General features: G+C 43.6%; 1 protein-coding gene across 2 annotated transcripts in view; it reads left to right on the top strand.

Annotated features, from left to right (window-relative positions):
• The window catches only part of LOC121873318, a 55,235-nt gene that overhangs the window by 27,187 nt on the left and 10,636 nt on the right, over positions 1 to 17,412 (top strand). For both annotated transcript variants that reach the window (XM_042376827.1, XM_042376826.1), the window contains exons 3-4: positions 5,557 to 5,647; positions 7,273 to 7,551. In XM_042376827.1, the coding sequence (XP_042232761.1) occupies positions 5,557 to 5,647; positions 7,273 to 7,551 (370 nt within the window). The remainder of the gene's footprint in view (positions 1 to 5,556; positions 5,648 to 7,272; positions 7,552 to 17,412) is intronic.

Here is a 17,412-nt window from a genome sequence, read left to right on the forward strand (position 1 = left end):
GGTTATCCTTCATCCCTGGATGAGGTAGCTACTGCCATCAAACAGATGAAAAATAACAAAGCCTCAGGGCCTTATGGAATCCCAGCCGAGGTGTATAAAGCAGGAGAACCTCTGCTTACCAGCCGTCTCCACTCCCTCCTGGAGAATATATAGGAAGAGGAGGAAATCCCCCAAGCTCTTAAAGACGCCTCCATCGTCAATATTTTTAAGAACAAAGGAGACCGACCAGACTGTGGCAACTACCGAGGGAGCTCACTGCTGTCCGCAGCTGGCAATATTATCGCCTGAGTCCTAAACAAGACTTCATCCTGAGACGGAAAATTTCCGCCCAGAATCACAATGTGGCTTTAGACCATCACGTGACACCACTGAAATGATCTTTGCTGCCCACCAGATACAAGAAAAGTGCAGAGAACAGCATCATGATCTGTACATGGCATCCATCGACCTAACCAAGCCCTGCGACTCGGTCAACAGTGAAGCCCTCTGGCAGACCCTCAGCCATTTTGGCTGCCCACCAAAATTCATCGCCATGGTGAGGCAACACCACAATGGCATGAATGGCAGTGTCCTGCACAATGGCACCCAGTCTGAGTTTTCCCCATCCAAATGGGGGTAAAACAATGATATGTACTGACACCAACTCTCTTTTCCATTTTCTTGGCTGCCTTCCATACTCGTGCCAGTGCCAATTTAGCCGGCGGGGTGGACATTCAGTACCGGATGAAGGATCTTTTCAACATAAGACGACTCCAGGCAGGAACAAAGGTGTTGGCAGCTTCCATTAATGAGCTTTAGTATGCAGACGACCTCACCCTTGTCACTCACACTGAACGCGACCTACAGATCCTGAACACCTACGCAGATGCGTATGCACACTTCGGCCTTGATGTGAATGTACGTAACACTCAGATTCTCTTTCAGCTTACCCCTGGTTCAGCCACATCACTATCTTCCAGTTTAACAGTACTACCCTCTCTAATGTTACTCACTTTCGGTAACCCGGATCCCAACCTGTCCATCACCACGGACATCGATGAAGATTCAACATCGGAGCAGATGTGCATCTCAAGCCTTTGGTAGACTCCGTACTCATGTCTTCAGCTGTAGGGAGCTGAAATTATCTACAAAGTTGCACATATATCGAGCAGTGGTCCTCCACCCTGCTATATGGCAGTAAGACATGGGTCACATACAGGAGGCACCTCAAGGCACTTGAAAACTTTCACCAACGTAGTCTACATTCCATCCTCCGAGTTTGCTGGGAAGACAAGAGAACAAATGTCAGTATTCTCGCTGACACCAACTGTAGGAGCATCGAGGCTACCATTATCAATGAACAACTACGCTGGACTGGCCACGTTACCCGCATGGACTACAGTAGACTGCCAAAGCAGCTACTTTACAATCACCTAACGAATAGTAAACGTATCGCTGGCGGGCAACTGAAAAGGTATAAGGATAGTCTTAAGACAAACCTGAAAAAGTACCAAATCGACCCCCTCACCTGGGAGACAATTACTCCACACCGTAACTCTTGGAGAAGCACCACACAAGAAGGTGTCAATACTTTCGAGTTAGCCTGACTGCATACCTAGGCTGACAACTTGACAAGCGCCAGCGCCGGAAAGTTGCTGTCGCCGCCCCTCCCGCATTAGATATAGCCCTGCACACCTGCAACATCTATGAACGATCCTGCCGGTCCCATATCATAATAAAACGGTAAAGGTGGAGAACACGGTTAACGTGTAGATTAATGCTGCCAACGATTCTAGCAAGAACACACTGTTTTTCCACCATAATTTTTGTTGGGAAGTTGTGAGAGGTTGGAGTCATAGACCACGTTCTTTGTAGACTTTATTCTAACAGCGTCAGCTGGTGACTGGCAACCGGGCGCTGCCAAAGACAAGCCCCCATCTCAACATGGGAAAACATATCGTACGATGGTACAATCTTACATCTCCCCCCCAAGTTAAAAGGAAATGACAATGCACATTTGAACTAACAAAAGGAAAACAATGCATTTGTTTCTAAGCACTTCAACACTATTATAACTAGAGTACCCCTGGAAAATTTCCCTTTTCAACACTGGGTTACTCAGGCCCACCATAACTTTACGTAATAGCATGTACTCAGAGAGGTCGTTATCACAGGTGGGACATTTAAATTCACACTCCACTGCCTCTGCGAAGCATCGTTGAAAATACCTTTTCATGGGCTCCTCTTCACCTTGTTTGCTGTTGAAAAACTCGTTCCATTTCACAGCTTGGTTTGAAGATTGAAGAACCATTCCACTGATGGCGTCCAGGGCTTCTTTGGGCGAGAGCTGCTCCCACTGACCGCTGGGGTATCTCGAGTCAATCACCCTTTGGAGTGCAGGGACGCAGTTCAGGCGAATGTGGAGTGTGGCCACCAGTTGGGACCACCCGTTCAACAGCACCCATCACTCCATGGACCGCCTCCATGTCCTAAACGCAGCTGCTGGCATTTCTGCCTCACACTTCTCTGGAGCGACAGCTGCTGAGGGCTTCATGACCGGCATAGAAGCATGACCACCGCCAGCACCTAGAGACGCCATCAATGCACTCATGGCCTGCTGCTGGGCGCGCGTGGTGTTCCCGGCCGGTGTAGAGAAGCCCTGGCGTCCCCTTGAGGGCGTCGAGAATCGTGGACGTGTAGGGGCCATGTCAGCGTTCTTGTTAGGGCTGTAATGGCGTGTCGGGCCCCGACATATCCTACTCACTGCGCCATGTGAGAGGTTGGAGTCATAGACCACGTTCTTTGTAGACTTTATTCTAACAGCGTCAGCTGGTGACTGGCAACCGGGCGCTGCCAAAGACAAGCCCCCATCTCAACATGGGAAAACATATCGTACGATGGTACAATCTTACAGAAGTGCATACTTTTTTTATAATTTATACTATAATACAGTCGACGAGCCCGTCGGCGGGTCGTCTGAATCGCAATACCATGCTATATAATACATGACCCAACTTTGAAAAAAATAGCGTTTCCCCAATAGGGGAACACGTTACATTAGGTTAAATAAAGATAAGTTAAATACTGACAATATATCAACACTCAGGGGGGTTGAGGGGGCGACGCCCCCCCACTAGGGGGTTAGGTCAGGTTATGTTATGTGAGGTATAAGGAAAACATTAGTGTTTTTTTATTTCCACAGAAAAAAATATCTCCAATAAAAGAGCAGCAAAATTCATGCAGGAAAAAAATTTTGCTGGCGAAATCGCTCGCAGCACTTAAGTAAACTTTTACCAATTGAACCAAAATTTCTGGAGATACTAACTGCATGATATTAAACACGAAAATGGAACAGTAGACAGAACCTTACAGAACCTGACCTAACCAACCAAACCTTACCTAACTTGCTAACCAGAGGGCTCCGCCCACCGTAATGGTATTTTAAACAGAAAGAACATACTTTGATATCTGGCACCAATGAAAGCATCTTTCTTGAAACGGCATTGTGTAATCTTACGTATATCGGTTGTTGAACTGAAACATTTCTTCACTGTCAGTTCCCTGACCCATTTTGAACACTTGCACATCCAGCCAACTGGTCCATGTTGACAGATGAACTGTTGGAGACGGTCTTCATCCTCTGCAAGCACAGATAACTTGCGAAACGACAAAGAACAACCCGCACAGGACGCCATAAATACATAATTAAATTCACGATGACGAGCTTTTCAGTGTCTGTCCAATTGTGAAAGAACAATAAGTATAGGAGTCTACAGTATACAGTTCACCTAGAAAGCAATTATATTTTAAAGAAATTGGAAATGTATCCAAACCTATTATATAGCATTCGAATCCAATTACCTGATTCTCGTGATTTATACACAGAATAGGTTTAAGAACCTATTGAGCCAAAAGAAAAACGGGGAACTGCTCCAACAATACAGAAACGACTCAAGAAAGTGAAGCCTATATCATGAAAAACAAAGGTAATCAAACCCCTGATGTGACGCTATACTGTTTACTTTAAAGATATCCAAGACCGGTGAATTTTCGGCGGAATATTTACGGTTAATTATTAATTTATTCGCATACAAAGCACGTAGAGATATGAAATTAACGCCATATGAATAATTTCAACGCCTTTTTACCATGCAATTTCCTTATCTTTCATGCACTGGTGATTTATGATCGTAGATAAAGAAAATGGAAAAAATTACTTAAATTTAAATGAAAATTTTTCAGTTTTATTAGTTACTATAATCAAAACAATAACTGGAAAATGTGGACGAAATATATACTACTATTACTACTTTGCTGTCACTCAGAATTGAGTATGACGATCATCCAGCTATGACACAATGATATGTGTTACTAAGGATGTCACCTTCGTTAGTGAGTCTTAAGGTGACTAAAAAGGCTGATACGAGAACGGCAGAGTCGTTCACAGCTGTTTCACATGTGGATGGCGCCATCTAGTGCGGGGGGGGGGAGGCAACTGCAGCGTCTTTCCGGTGTTCGTGCCTATCTGCCTAGGTATGCAGTCGGGCTAACCAGGGGCGTCATTTGGGGGGGAGGGCACTCCCCCCCAAAGACCTGGCTTGCCCCTCCCAAGGCCTGTCTTGCTCTCCAAGGAAAATTTTTATTATTTTTTTTTATATAGACGAATTTGGATTTGGTGAGAACATGTCAATGGTATTTTTACTATGCATAATTGAACAAAATGATAAGTATTCATCTATTTTCATCGTTCCCATTGCCTATCATGTATAAACTGAATAGCAGCAAGGAAGTAAGTCATAATGCTAGAAGCCATACGGTCCACACCGGGCAGATGCAAATTTAAAATATAAAGTGTTGGAATCTGTTCCGTCTGTGCCAGCACCGCCCGGCGACACCACGACGGAGCAGGATTTTGACCCAGTCAAATTTATTTATTCTTAAATATTTCGTCTCAAATAAATTTTAAGTATTGGTTGACTTTTTTAGATTTATGTAGAAGAAACAAATCTTATAAAGTGATTGAAAACTCTTCGATTATGATAGAACAACAATTATACAAAATTTAATTATATCAATTAGACTAACTACAACGTTGTATGTTTGTTTAGAATTAACCGAAATAAATAGCAATACATTTTTTCTATATAAAATATTATCTATCATACTAGATATATGTCCAGATAATCATCAACATAATGGCATGAAATAAAATACGTTTTTTATATTTGCATCATGGCAAAAAATTAAGAGCATTTGTGTCTGTGCATGCAATACAGCATACTTTCCGTAAAATTTCAATTGCTCGTTAATTCTGCCACGTGCCTATACATCTACAACATTGCTTTTCACATTTTGTAAAAGTTTCAGCATTTTTGGAAGTTCGTGTTTGTTGAAATCGCTTCCCCAACTGTTCAGTATTTCTCTCCCATCAGGTTAAAAGTCCGCCTACCTCCTAGACTGTAGAACTCACTGTGGGCAGCGTTCACTATGTTGTGGCTCTCATGTCTCGACCTTAGAACCTTCTATAAGAACAATGCGAGAATGAAATAATTAAACAGTTATTGTTTGTATTGACAGTAAAGGAGGAGAAGCAACTGCTGGAAGGAAGGGAGACCCAGCTGGCTGCTTCTGATGTACCTCACTACCACACCTACCCACAACAACCCTGGTAGGTCCACCCCCTACACTTCCCCGTTATATGAACTTCATTTTATGTGTACGGTGTATTAAAGGTGATTATAAAGCACGTTGATACGTGGCTAGGGTTATTAGTCTTCACATATACTGTACAGTATATACATTCTTATCATATCTAAGTACATACACCTGTGCTGGTGTCAGTATACAGATATTACTGTACTCTACTTCAATTTCATATCTTTGGGTTCTGATCTTTATGTTTCGGGATACAAATTTTGATAAAATTTGAATCTCTCATATTTAATAAAATTTAGCTGTTGCTTATTATAAATTGACAATCCTTGTGCAATATTATAGTATCTATCGCACTTCTTGAGACCTGTCCTATAATTTGCTTATATCTGGTAAGTTACTCTAAAATTTATTCCGTATATTATAAAGACGAGCATTTTTTTAGGCGTCTATTTTTTTTTCATTATAGGAAAAACGGAAAAAAAACCGAGAGCTTACTCTAAAAAATTTAAGGGAACATAGTACATAATGTTGTTCTAATATGGTAACTTTACTATAGGATACTTATCAATGATCGTGGAAGTCTTCACCAAGTTACAATAAATCATCTCTATTCTGGACGAAAAGATACAAACCTTGGGGTGGAGGGAGTTGTTAAATGTTTTGGTTAAAAAGATTTTGAGGCAAAAAGCTCAGATTAAGATGCTTCATTTTTATAAATATGACGTGATTTCTCCAGCTTTATTATCATACTCTTTACTGTAGTTTATGACTATAATTTATTTACTGTTTATTTATGAAGTTACAGAATTTGATGTTTCTTAACATAAAGAAAATATACCTCATATCTGTTGTTAGATGATCTCACTGAACTAATCCTTCAATAGGTGCTGATTAGAATACGTATTTTTTTTAAGATTCTTGTTTTACATTATCATTTTTCATTTCTCTGAGATATTCACTATTTTTAACATGTTTTACAAGTTTTCAACAGAAATAACAAATCCTCGGTTGTGATTGTGGCACTGACGTGTTGGCTTGATATGTTTGTTGGTGGTACGCGATACTAGGGTAAAGAAATCTAAATAAACTCCACAAAACAAAGTTTGAGTTAATTTAACCACTGCCTGAAGAATTTATTTTTTTACAGGAATTAGCCCACCTGGGCACAGGTCACCAACCCACATCGTGGCCAGGGGGGCGAAAGAATAAATAAATTAAACCATAAAGAAATACAAAGTGAAAGACATAAAACAGCTTAAAAGTGAGAAATGGTATATATGTTGTGTTGTCAAAGTAAGAGAAACAATTGAAACCCTGCAATTGTGTGTAAATGAGGCAGAAAGTCTGTCAGATTAGCAACCCGGCACTTGGTCAAAATTTTTGTGATGCCATATGGCAGCAGGGTCTACCATTAGACAACACATGTTTCCAATATCTCCCAAGGTGGTCATCTTCATGTAGTGTAGTGACACACAACCAGAATGAGCAATTTTTTTCTCGGGAGGTATCCAGCACCACCTTGATGGAAAGAATGCCCATTAAATCCACATTTCGGTGTGAAACATTTGTGTCATAGTCAGATATTAAAGTTGATTATCTTTTATCTCTCTTGGTACGTATCATAATATTCCTTTACAGGCCGTACCGTGAGTGGGTGGGGGAACTGCAGGGCCTGGAACAGCAGCAGCAGAAGGAAGTGCCACAGGGGGACTTCCTTATGGCCCCTCTCACTTACCAGGCCCATAAAAGAGGCACTGTTGGGGGTCCTGTAGGAGGAGACAGCACAGACAGGAGTGACGAAAAGGATACTATCGATGGATCTTGGTCTTGGGAGGCGAGGCGACGGGCAGCCAAGCGTGGCATTGGTCTCTTCTCCCTGGCGTTCGCTCTGGCTCAGAAGCCTACCAACGCCCCTAAGTGAGTCGTTTAATAGTTTATTGTATTTTTGTGCTTCATCAGATAAGGTCATACTCTGAGTCACTTTCTACACTAGGCAACAGCTGCTGATAATTAAGAAAGGTGTTCTGTTTTAGGTAAGGCACTGGCCGCGGGCTGGAATTCTCAGATATTTGTACGTTTATTTTTCTCACCCAGTTGGATATGACCTTCTGTTAGTACAAGTACAAACATGAGTGTAACAGATCATTAATTCTTACATGCGTAGTCCAGGAAAAAATAGATTACAAACCTTTTAGGATCCGGCACTAGTGTAACGCCGTCAAAGAACACGTTTTATCGGGGTATGGATGTGTATGTCACGACCTGTATAGTCTGGTTATGTTACTCCAGGTACTGTCTGACACTAAACTATTGAAGACCACGAAGAACACTCCCGGCTCTCATATGCAACCAACCTTCCTTCCTTGGACCAGTCTTACAACTTGATAATCAAGGATAAAACAACATGCAAATCCCTAATTAATAGTACAAGTTTAAGATACAATAATACAAGGCATGAAACAATAATAATAATAATACAAGGTGTAAGATAAAAGATAATATAAGGTACTAAACACAGTTATACAGAGTCGAGTGTGGAAAACTGACACGACATGAAGAACAACACACAGGCAGGAAACAAATACTCACTTCCTTGATTAGGTCCCGAGAGAGAGAGTATAGGAGGTGCTAGAGAAAGAGAGGTGTAATAGGTGGTAGAAAGAGAGGTGTAATAGGTGGTAGAAAGAGAGGTACAGGAGGTGGTATAGAGAGAGAGAAGGGTGTAGGAAGTGGTAGAGAGAGACAGGTGTAAGAGGTAGGAGAGAGAGAGGGGTCAAGGGGTGGTAGAGAGTTGTAGGATTTTGGTACAGAGAGAGAGAGAGGTGTGGGAGGTGGTAGAATAGTTATTATCCCTTAAAATATCAGAATATAAATACAAAAGTTTAAATGCTAAAGAATTGGAGTAGTTTCTGTTGTGTCCGTTCGCCGGCCAATCAGCTGCCTCACTACAAATCTGACCATAGGCCTCAGTTGCAAGGTTAGAGTGAACAGACTATAGTTCAAAGTTCATTAATAAGATGTTGTCAAGTATTAGCTAATGTTAAAATAAGGTGTAGACGGTAGAGGCTAATGTGGAGATCCTCACCGAGCGTGCGGGTGTTAGTGACTGCAGAGGTGTAATGATCTGATGATACTTATAGCCGGACCTGTTTCTGTACAAGTGAAAGTGATCATGCAGGATCTTTGTCATTTCAAGTTGAGATGTAACAAGTTATTACCAGAAGATCTTGCCTCGTGTGTTAAACAACCTCAGATGCCTAGTTATACAGATTCTGTGACAGTGGTTCCAACACTACATAATGAAGGTCGCAGCAGAGTACTGTAGTAGAGAACAGACCGGAATGAAGAAAAAATAATAATAATAATAATAAATCCGAATATTTCTTTACTCCTTTTTCTGTCTCTGATATTCTACCTTCTTGTGTCTCCCCGTGTGTACTGTATATCCTTTCTTTTCTACTGTCTCCCTATATTCCCTAACCCCTCTCTCTCTCTCTCCCTACTAACCCTTTTTCCCTCCTTTTCCACTCCCCATAATAGGCTGTTAGATAAGTCCCTGTGCACCTGCAATAATTAACAATATATTAATTCATTGTTATACACCTTGTCCTACTCCTAGTAAGTATTGGGAATAATATCCACTTACAACATTTTTTTTACGGGGAGCTGCAGGTGCACAGAGACTTTTCTAACATCCTGTATTTATCCCTTCTTCGCTCCCACATTTCTTATCCCTCCTTCCCTCTCCGATCTCCAATATTCCGTCTCCCTTTCTCTGTCTTCCATCTTCATCTCCCATATCCCTGACGTGGTTTTAAGTCTGGGAGCGAAGAGGAAGTGAGTGAGTGAGTGAGTGAGGGAGGGTAAACCTATGAAGGTCGTCATACTTAGAGGCTGATTGAGACCACCACCTCGCCTTTCACCCGCCTCTCACCCACCGCAACCTCTCACACACACACACTCATCCATCCATCTTGTGGCAGCTCTCTCTCTCTCTCTCTCTCTCAGGGAGTTAATGCGAGGTGCTGATGGGGGCTGGTGGCATTTATGTCAGGGGTTTAGTGGGTTCTGATGGATTCTATTGTGTTCTTATGGCTAATCTTTCATGGGGTCTGATGGGGTCCATGGAGGTCTGGTGGGCACTAGTGAGGACCGAAAGGGTTTATTACGATCTGGTCTGGTGCTGAATCTGTCAAGGTGTGTCTTTAAGTTAAATGGGATATATTGACGGATATTAACCTCTAGTTGGGACTGGTGAAGACTAATAAACACTCGTGAGGTCTAGTTCAGCCTCATGAGGTCAAGTGTTATATACTGCTGGTGTAGTATAGTGCTGGAGTAGTGTACCGCTGGTGTAGTACACTACTGGTGTAGTATACGGCTGGAGTAGTGTACTGCTGGTGTAGTATAATGCTGATGTAGCATAATGCTGGTGTAGCAAAATGCTGGAGTAGGGTACTGTTGCTGTAGTACACTGCTGGTGTAGTATACTGCTGGTGTAGGGTACTGCTGGTGTAGTATACTGCTGGTATAGGGTACTGCTGGTGTAGTATACCGCTGGTGTTGTATAATGCTGTTGTAGTATACTGCTGGAGTAGTATACTGCTGGTGTAGTATAAAGCTGGAGTAGTATACTGCTAGTATAGTGTATTGCTGGAGTAGTATAATGACGGAGTAGTATATTGCTGGTGTAGTATACTGCTGGTGTAGTATAATGCTGGAGTAGTATACTGCTGGTATAGTGTACTGCTGGTGTAGTGTACTGCTGGTGTAATATAATGCTGGAGTAGTATACTGCTGGTGTAGTATACTGCTGGTGTAGTATACTGCTAGTGTAGTATAATGCTGGAGGAGTATACTGCTGGTATAGTGTACTGCTAGTGTAGTATAATGCTGGTGTTGTATAATGCGGGTGTAGTATACTGCTGGTATAGGGTACTACTAGTGTAGTATACTGCTGGTGTAGTATAATGCTGGAGAAGTATACTGCTGGTGTAGTATACTGCTGGTGTAGTATACTGCTGGTGTAGTATACTGCTGGTGTAGTATAATGCTGGTGTAGTATACTGCTGGTGTAGTATACTGCTGGTGTAGTATAATGCTGGTGTAGTATACTGCTGGTGTAGTATACTGCTGGTGTAGTATACTGCTGGTGTAGTATAATGCCGAGAGGTATACTGCTGGTGTAGTATACTGCTGGTGTAGTATACTGCTGGTGTAGTATACTGCTGGTGTAGTATACTGCTGGTGTAGTATACTGCTGGTGTAGTATACTGCTGGTGTAGTATACCGCTGGTGTAGTATAATGCTGGAGTAGTATACTGCTGGTGTACTATACTGCTGGTGTAGTATACTGCTAGTATAGTGTACTGCTGGTGTAGTATAATGCTGGTATAGGCACTACTAGTGTAGTATACTGCTGGTGAGTATACTGCTGGTATAGTGACTGCTGGTGTATAATGCTGGTATAGGGTACTACTAGTGTAGCATACCGCTGGTGTAGTATAATGCTGGTGTAGTATACTGCTGGTGTAGTATAATGCGGAGTAGTCCACTGCTGGTGTAGCATACTGCTGGTATAGTGTACCGCTGGTAGTATAATGCTGGTATAGGGTACTGCTGGTGTAGTATAATGCTGGTATAGGCTACTGCTGGTGTAGTATAATGCTGGTGTAGTATACTGCTGGTAGTATATTGCTGGTATAGTGTACTGCTGGTATACTGCTGGTGTAGTATAGTGCGGTATAGGGTAACGCTGTGTAGTATAATGCTGGTATAGTGTACCGCTGGTGTAGTATAATGCTGGTATAGGGTACTACCAGTGTAGTATACTGCTGGTGTAGTATAATGCTGGAGTAGTACAACTACTGGTGAGCATACTGCTGGTATAATGCTGGTGTAGTATAATGCTGGTATAGGTTACTGCTGGTGTAGTATAATGCTGGTGTAGTATACTGCTGGTGTAGTATAATGCTGGCATATGGTACTGCTGGTGTAGTATAATGCTTGAGTGGAGTACTGCTGGTGTAGTATAATGCTTGAGTTGGCTAATGCTGGTGTAGCATACCGTTGCGTGATACTGCAGGTGTAGTATAATGCTGGGATAGAATACTGCTGGTGTAGTATAATGCTTCAGTTGAGGACTGCTGGTGTAGTATAATGCTTGAGTTGAGTACTGCTGGTATAGGGTACTGCTGGTGTAGTATAATGCTTGAGTTGAGTACTGCTGGTATAGGGTACTGCTGGTGTAGTATACTGCTGGCATTGCGGGCACTGCTCGTGTAGTATAATGCTGGAGTAGTATACTACTGGTGTAGTATAATGCTGGTATAGGGTACTGCTGGTGTAGTATAATGCTGGTGTAGTATACTACTGGTGTAGTATAATGCTGGTATAGGGTACTGCTGGTGTAGTATAATGCTGGTATAGAGTACTGCTGGTGTAGTATAATGCTGGTGTAGTATAATGCTGGTGTAGTATATCGTTGTGTATTATACTACTGGTGTAGTATAACGCTGGTATAGGTACTGCTGGTGTAGTATAATGCTGGTATAGGTTACTGCTGGTGTAGTATAATGCTGGTATAGAGTACTGATGGTGTAGTATAATGCTGGTGTAATATAATGCTGGTATAGGGTACTCCTGGTGTAGTATAATGCTGGTATAGGGTACTGCTGGTGTAGTATAATGCTGGTATAGGGTACTGCTGGTGTAGTATACTGCTGCAGAAAGCTACCATCTAGTGTATTATAATGCTGGTGTTGTATACTGCTGGTGTAGTGTACTGCTGGTGTAGTGTACTGCTGGTGTATTATAAATGTTGGAAGATCACCAACAGCAGTATACTGCTGGAGTAGTGTACTGCTGGTAGTGTACGCTGTGTATTATACTGCTGGTGTAGTATATTGCTGGTACATCACCAGCAGATACTGCCGGAGTAGTGTACTGCTGGTAGTAGTGTACTGCTGTTGTGATAATGTACTGCCGGTGTAGTCGTGTACGTTAGTGCAGAATTACTGCTGGTGTAGTCGTGTATTGCTGGTGTAGTATTGTACAGCTGGTAGTCGTGTACTGCTGGTATATTAGTGTACTGCTGGTGTAGTAGTGTACTGCTGGGGTAGTAGTGTACTGCTATTGTGGTATTGTACTGCTGGTGTAGTCGTGTATTGCTGGTGTAGTATTGCACAGCTGGTGTAGTCGTGTCATGCTGGTGTAGTAGTGTACTGCTACTGTAGTAGTACTGCTGGTAGTAGTGTATTTAGTGTAGTAGAGTGTACCGCTGGAGTAGTCGTATTGCTGGTGTAGTATTGTACTGCTGGTGTAGTCGTGTATTGCTGGTGTAGTATTGTACCGGTATAGTAGTGTACTGCTGGTATAGTAGTGTACTGCTGGTGAAGTAGTACTGCTGGTGTGGTATTGTACTGCTGGTGTAGTCGTGTATTGCTGGTGTAGTATTGTACAGCTGGTGTAGTAGTGTACTGCTGGTGTAGTAGTGTACTGCTACTGTAGTAGTGTACTGCTGGTGTAGTAGTGTACTTCTAGTGTAGTTGTGTACTGCTGGTATAGTTGTGTCCTGCTGGTGTAGCAGTGTACTGCTGTTGTGGTATTGTACTGCTGGTGTAGTCGTGTATTGCTGGTGTAGTATTGCACAGCTGGTAGTAGTACTGCTACCGTAGTAGTGTACTGCTGTTGCGTTATTGTACCGCTGGTAGTCGTGTATTGCTGGTGTAGTAACTTGTATTGTACTGCTGGTGTAGTAGTGGTACTGCTGGTGTAGTAGTGTACTGCTGGTGTAGTAGCGTACTGCTGTTGTGTTATTGCTACTGCTGGTGTAGTCGTGTATTGCTGGTGTAGTACTTGTATTGTACTGCTGTGTAGTATTGTACTGCTGGTGTAGTAGTGTACTGCTGTGTAGTAGTGTACTGCTGGTAGTCGTGTATTGCTGGTGTAGTACTTGTATTGTACTGCTGGTAGTATTGTACTGCTGGTGTAGTAGTGTACTGCTGCGTAGTAGTACTGCTAATGTAGTCGTGCACCGCTGGTGCAGTAGTGTACTGCTGGTAGTAGTGTACTGCTACCGTAGTAGTGTACTGCTGTTGTGTTATTGTACTGCTGGCGTAGTCGTGTATTGCTGGTGTAGTACTTGTATTGTACTGCTGGTGTAGTAGTGTACTGCTGGTGAAGTAGTGTACTGCTGGTGTAGTAGTGTACTGCTAATGTAGTCGTGTACTGCTGGTAGTAGTGTACCGCTGGTGAGGTAGTGTACCGCTGGTGCAGTTATGCACCACTGGCATAGTTGTGTACCGCTACTGTAGTAGTGCACTGCTGGTAGTAGTGTACTGCTGGTGTTGTCGTGTACCGCTGGTGTAGTAGTGTACTGCTGGTGTGAGTAGTACTGCTACCGTAGTAGTGCACGCTGGTGTAGTCGTACTGCTGGTGTTGTGTACCGCTACCATAGTAGTGTACTGCTGGTGTAGTAGGTACTGCTACCGTAGTAGTGTACTGTTGGTGAGCAGTGCACTGCTACTGTAGTAGTGTACTGCTGGTGTAGTCGTGTACTGCTACTGTAGTAGTGTACTGCTGGTGTAGTCGTACTGCTGGTGTTGTGTACTGCTACCATAGTAGTGTACCGCTGGTGTAGTAGTACCGCTACTGCAGTGCGCACTGTTGGTGTAGTAGTGTACTGTTGGTGTAGTAGTGTACCTGGTGTAGTCGGTACTGCTGTGTGTACTGCTACTATAGTAGTGTACTGCGGTGGTCGTGTACTGTTGCGTAGTAGTGTACTGCTGGTGTAGTAGTGTACTGCTACTGTAGTAGTGTACTGCTGGTGTAGTCGTGCATTGCTGGTGTAGTTGTGCACTGCTGGTGTAGTAGTGTACTGCTACTGTAGTAGTGTACTGTTGGTGTAGTGTGCATTGCTGGTGTAGTTGCACTGCTGGTAGGTGTACTGCTACTGTAGTAGTGTACTGCTGGTGTAGTAGTGTACTGCTGGTGTAGTAGTGTACTGCTGGTGTAGTCGTGTACTGCTGGTGTAGTAGTGGTGACTGCTGTAGAGCGTGACTGCCTGTAGTAGTGTACTGCTACCGTAGTAGTGTACCGCTGGTGCAGGGCACTGCTTGCAGCTCACTGCTGGTGTTGTGTACTGCTACCATAGTAGTGTACTGCTGGTGTAGTAGTGTACTGCTGGTGTAGTAGTGTACTGTTGGTGTAGTAGTGTACCGCTGGTGTAGTAGTGTACTGTTGGTGTAGTAGTGTACTGTTGGTGTAGTAGTGTACGCGCACTGTAGTGTACTGTTGGTGTAGTAGTGTACCGCTGGTGTAGTGTACCTGCTGGTGTAGTCGTGTACTGCTGGTGTTGTGTACTGCTACTCAGTAGTGTACTGCGGTAGTCGTGTACTGCTGCGTAGTAGTGTACTGCTGGTAGTGTACTGCTACTATAGTAGTGTACTGCTGGTGTAGTCGTGTACTGCTGGTGTAGTAGTGCACTGCTGGTGTAGTGTACTGCTACTATAGTAGTGTACTGCTGGTGTAGTCGTGTACTGCTGGTGTAGTGGTACTGCTTGTGTAGTCGTGTACTGCTGGTGTAGTGTACTGCTACTATAGTAGTGTACTGCTGGTGTAGTAGTGTACTGCTGGTGTAGTGTACTGCTACCATAGTAGTGTACTGCTGGTAGTAGTGCACTGCGTGTAGTCGTGTACTGCTGGTGTAGTGTACTGCTACTATAGTAGTGTACTGCTGGTGTAGTAGTGTACTGCTGGTGTAGTAGTGTACTGCTGGTGTAGTCGTGTACTGCTGGTGTAGTGTACTGCTACTAGTAGTGTACTGTTGTGTAGTAGTGTACTGCTGGTGTAGTGTACTGCTACTAGTAGTGTACCGCTGGTAGTAGTACTGCTGGTAGTCGTGTACTGCTGGTGTAGTGTACTGCTACCATAGTATGTACTGCTGCGTAGTGTACTGCTGGGTAGTAGTGTACTGCTGGTGTAGTCGTACTGCTGGTGTAGTGTACTGCTACTATAGTAGTGCACTGCTGGTGTAGCAGTGTACTGCTGGTGTAGTGTACTGCTACTATAGTAGTGCAATGCTGGTGTAGTAGTGTACCGCTGGTGTAGTGCACTGCTACCATAGTAGTGCACTGCTGGTGTAGTAGTGTGCACTGCTTACCGCAGTAGTGTACTGCTGGTGTAGTAGTGTACCGCTGGTGTAGTAGTGTACTGCTGGTGTAGTTGTGTACTGCTGGTGTAGTCGTGTACAGCTGGTGTAGTAGTGTACTGCTGGTGTAGTAGTGCACAGCTGGTGGTAGTACTGCTGGTGCAGTAGTGTACTGCTGGTGTAGTCGGCACTGCTGGTGTAGTAGTGCTACTGCTACGTAGTAGTGTACTGCTGGTGTAGTAGTGTACTGCTGGTAGTAGTGTACTGCTGGTGTAGTAGTGCACTGCTACTGTAGTAGTGTACTGCTGGTGTAGTAGTGTACTGCTGGTGTAGTCGTGTACTGCTGTGTAGTAGTGTACTGTTGGTGTAGTAGGTACTGCTACTATAGTAGTGTACTGCTGGTGTAGAAGTACAGCTGGTGTAGTAGTACTGTTGGTGTAGTAGTGTACTGCTACTATAGTAGTACTGCTGGTGTAGTAATGTACTGCTGGTAGTGTACTGCTGGTGTTGTGTACTGCTACTATAGTAGTGTACTGCTGGTGTAGTCGTGTACTGCTGGTGTAGTGTAGTGTACTGCTGGTGTAGTAGTGTACTGCTGGTGTAGTGTATCTGCTGGTGTAGTAGTGTACTGCTGGTGTTGTGTACTGCTACTATAGTGGTGTACTGCTGGTGTAGTGTCTATGGTGTAGTGTACTGCTGGTGTAGTAGTGTACTGCTGGTGTAGTAGTGTACTGCTGGTGTAGTGTACTGCTACTATAGTAGTGTACTGCTGGTGTAGTCGTGTACTGCTGGTGTAGTAGTGCTGCTGGTGTAGTAGTGTACTGCTACTATAGTAGTGTACTGCTACTATAGTAGTGTACTGCTGGTGTAGTCGTGTACTGTTGGTGTAGTAGTGTACTGCTGGTGTAGTAGTGTACTGCTGGTGTAGTCGTGTACTGCTGGTGTTGTGTACTGCTAGTAGTGTACTGCTGGTGTGTGTAGTGTACTGCTGGTGTAGTTGTGTACTGCTGGTGTAGTGTATGCTGCTGGTGTGTAGTGTACTGCTGGTGTGTGGTGTACTGCTGTGGTGTACTGCTGGCGTAGTAGTGTACTGCTGGTGTCGTGTACTGCTGGTGTTGTGTACTGCTACTATAGTAGTGTACTGCTGGTGTAGTAGTGTACTGCTGGTGTAGTAGTGTACTGCTGGTGTAGTGTACCTGCTACTATAGTAGTGTACTGCTGGTGTAGTAGTGTACAGCTGGTGTAGTAGTGTACTGCTGGTGTAGTAGTGTACTGCTACTATAGTAGTGTACTGCTACTGTAGTAGTGTACTGCTGGTGTAGTCGTGTACTGCTGGTGTAGTAGTGTACTGCTGGTGTTGTGTACTGCTACTATAGTACTGCTGTGTAGTAGTGTACTGCTGGTGTAGTCGTGTACTGCTGGTGTAGTGTACTGCTACTATAGTAGTGTACTGCTGGTGTAGTAGTGTACTGTTGGTGTAGTAGTGTACTGCTGGTGTAGTCGTGTACTGCTGGTGTTGTGTACTGCTACTATAGTAGTGTACTGCTTGTGTGTGTACTGCTAGTGTATACTACTGTAGTGTACTGCTGGTGTGTGTACTGCTGGTGTAGTCGTGTACTGCTGGTGTT

The sequence above is a fragment of the Homarus americanus genome, unplaced genomic scaffold (genome assembly GCF_018991925.1).
Source record: "Homarus americanus isolate GMGI-L3 unplaced genomic scaffold, GMGI_Hamer_2.0 scaffold32929, whole genome shotgun sequence".
Classification (NCBI taxonomy): domain Eukaryota; kingdom Metazoa; phylum Arthropoda; class Malacostraca; order Decapoda; family Nephropidae; genus Homarus; species Homarus americanus.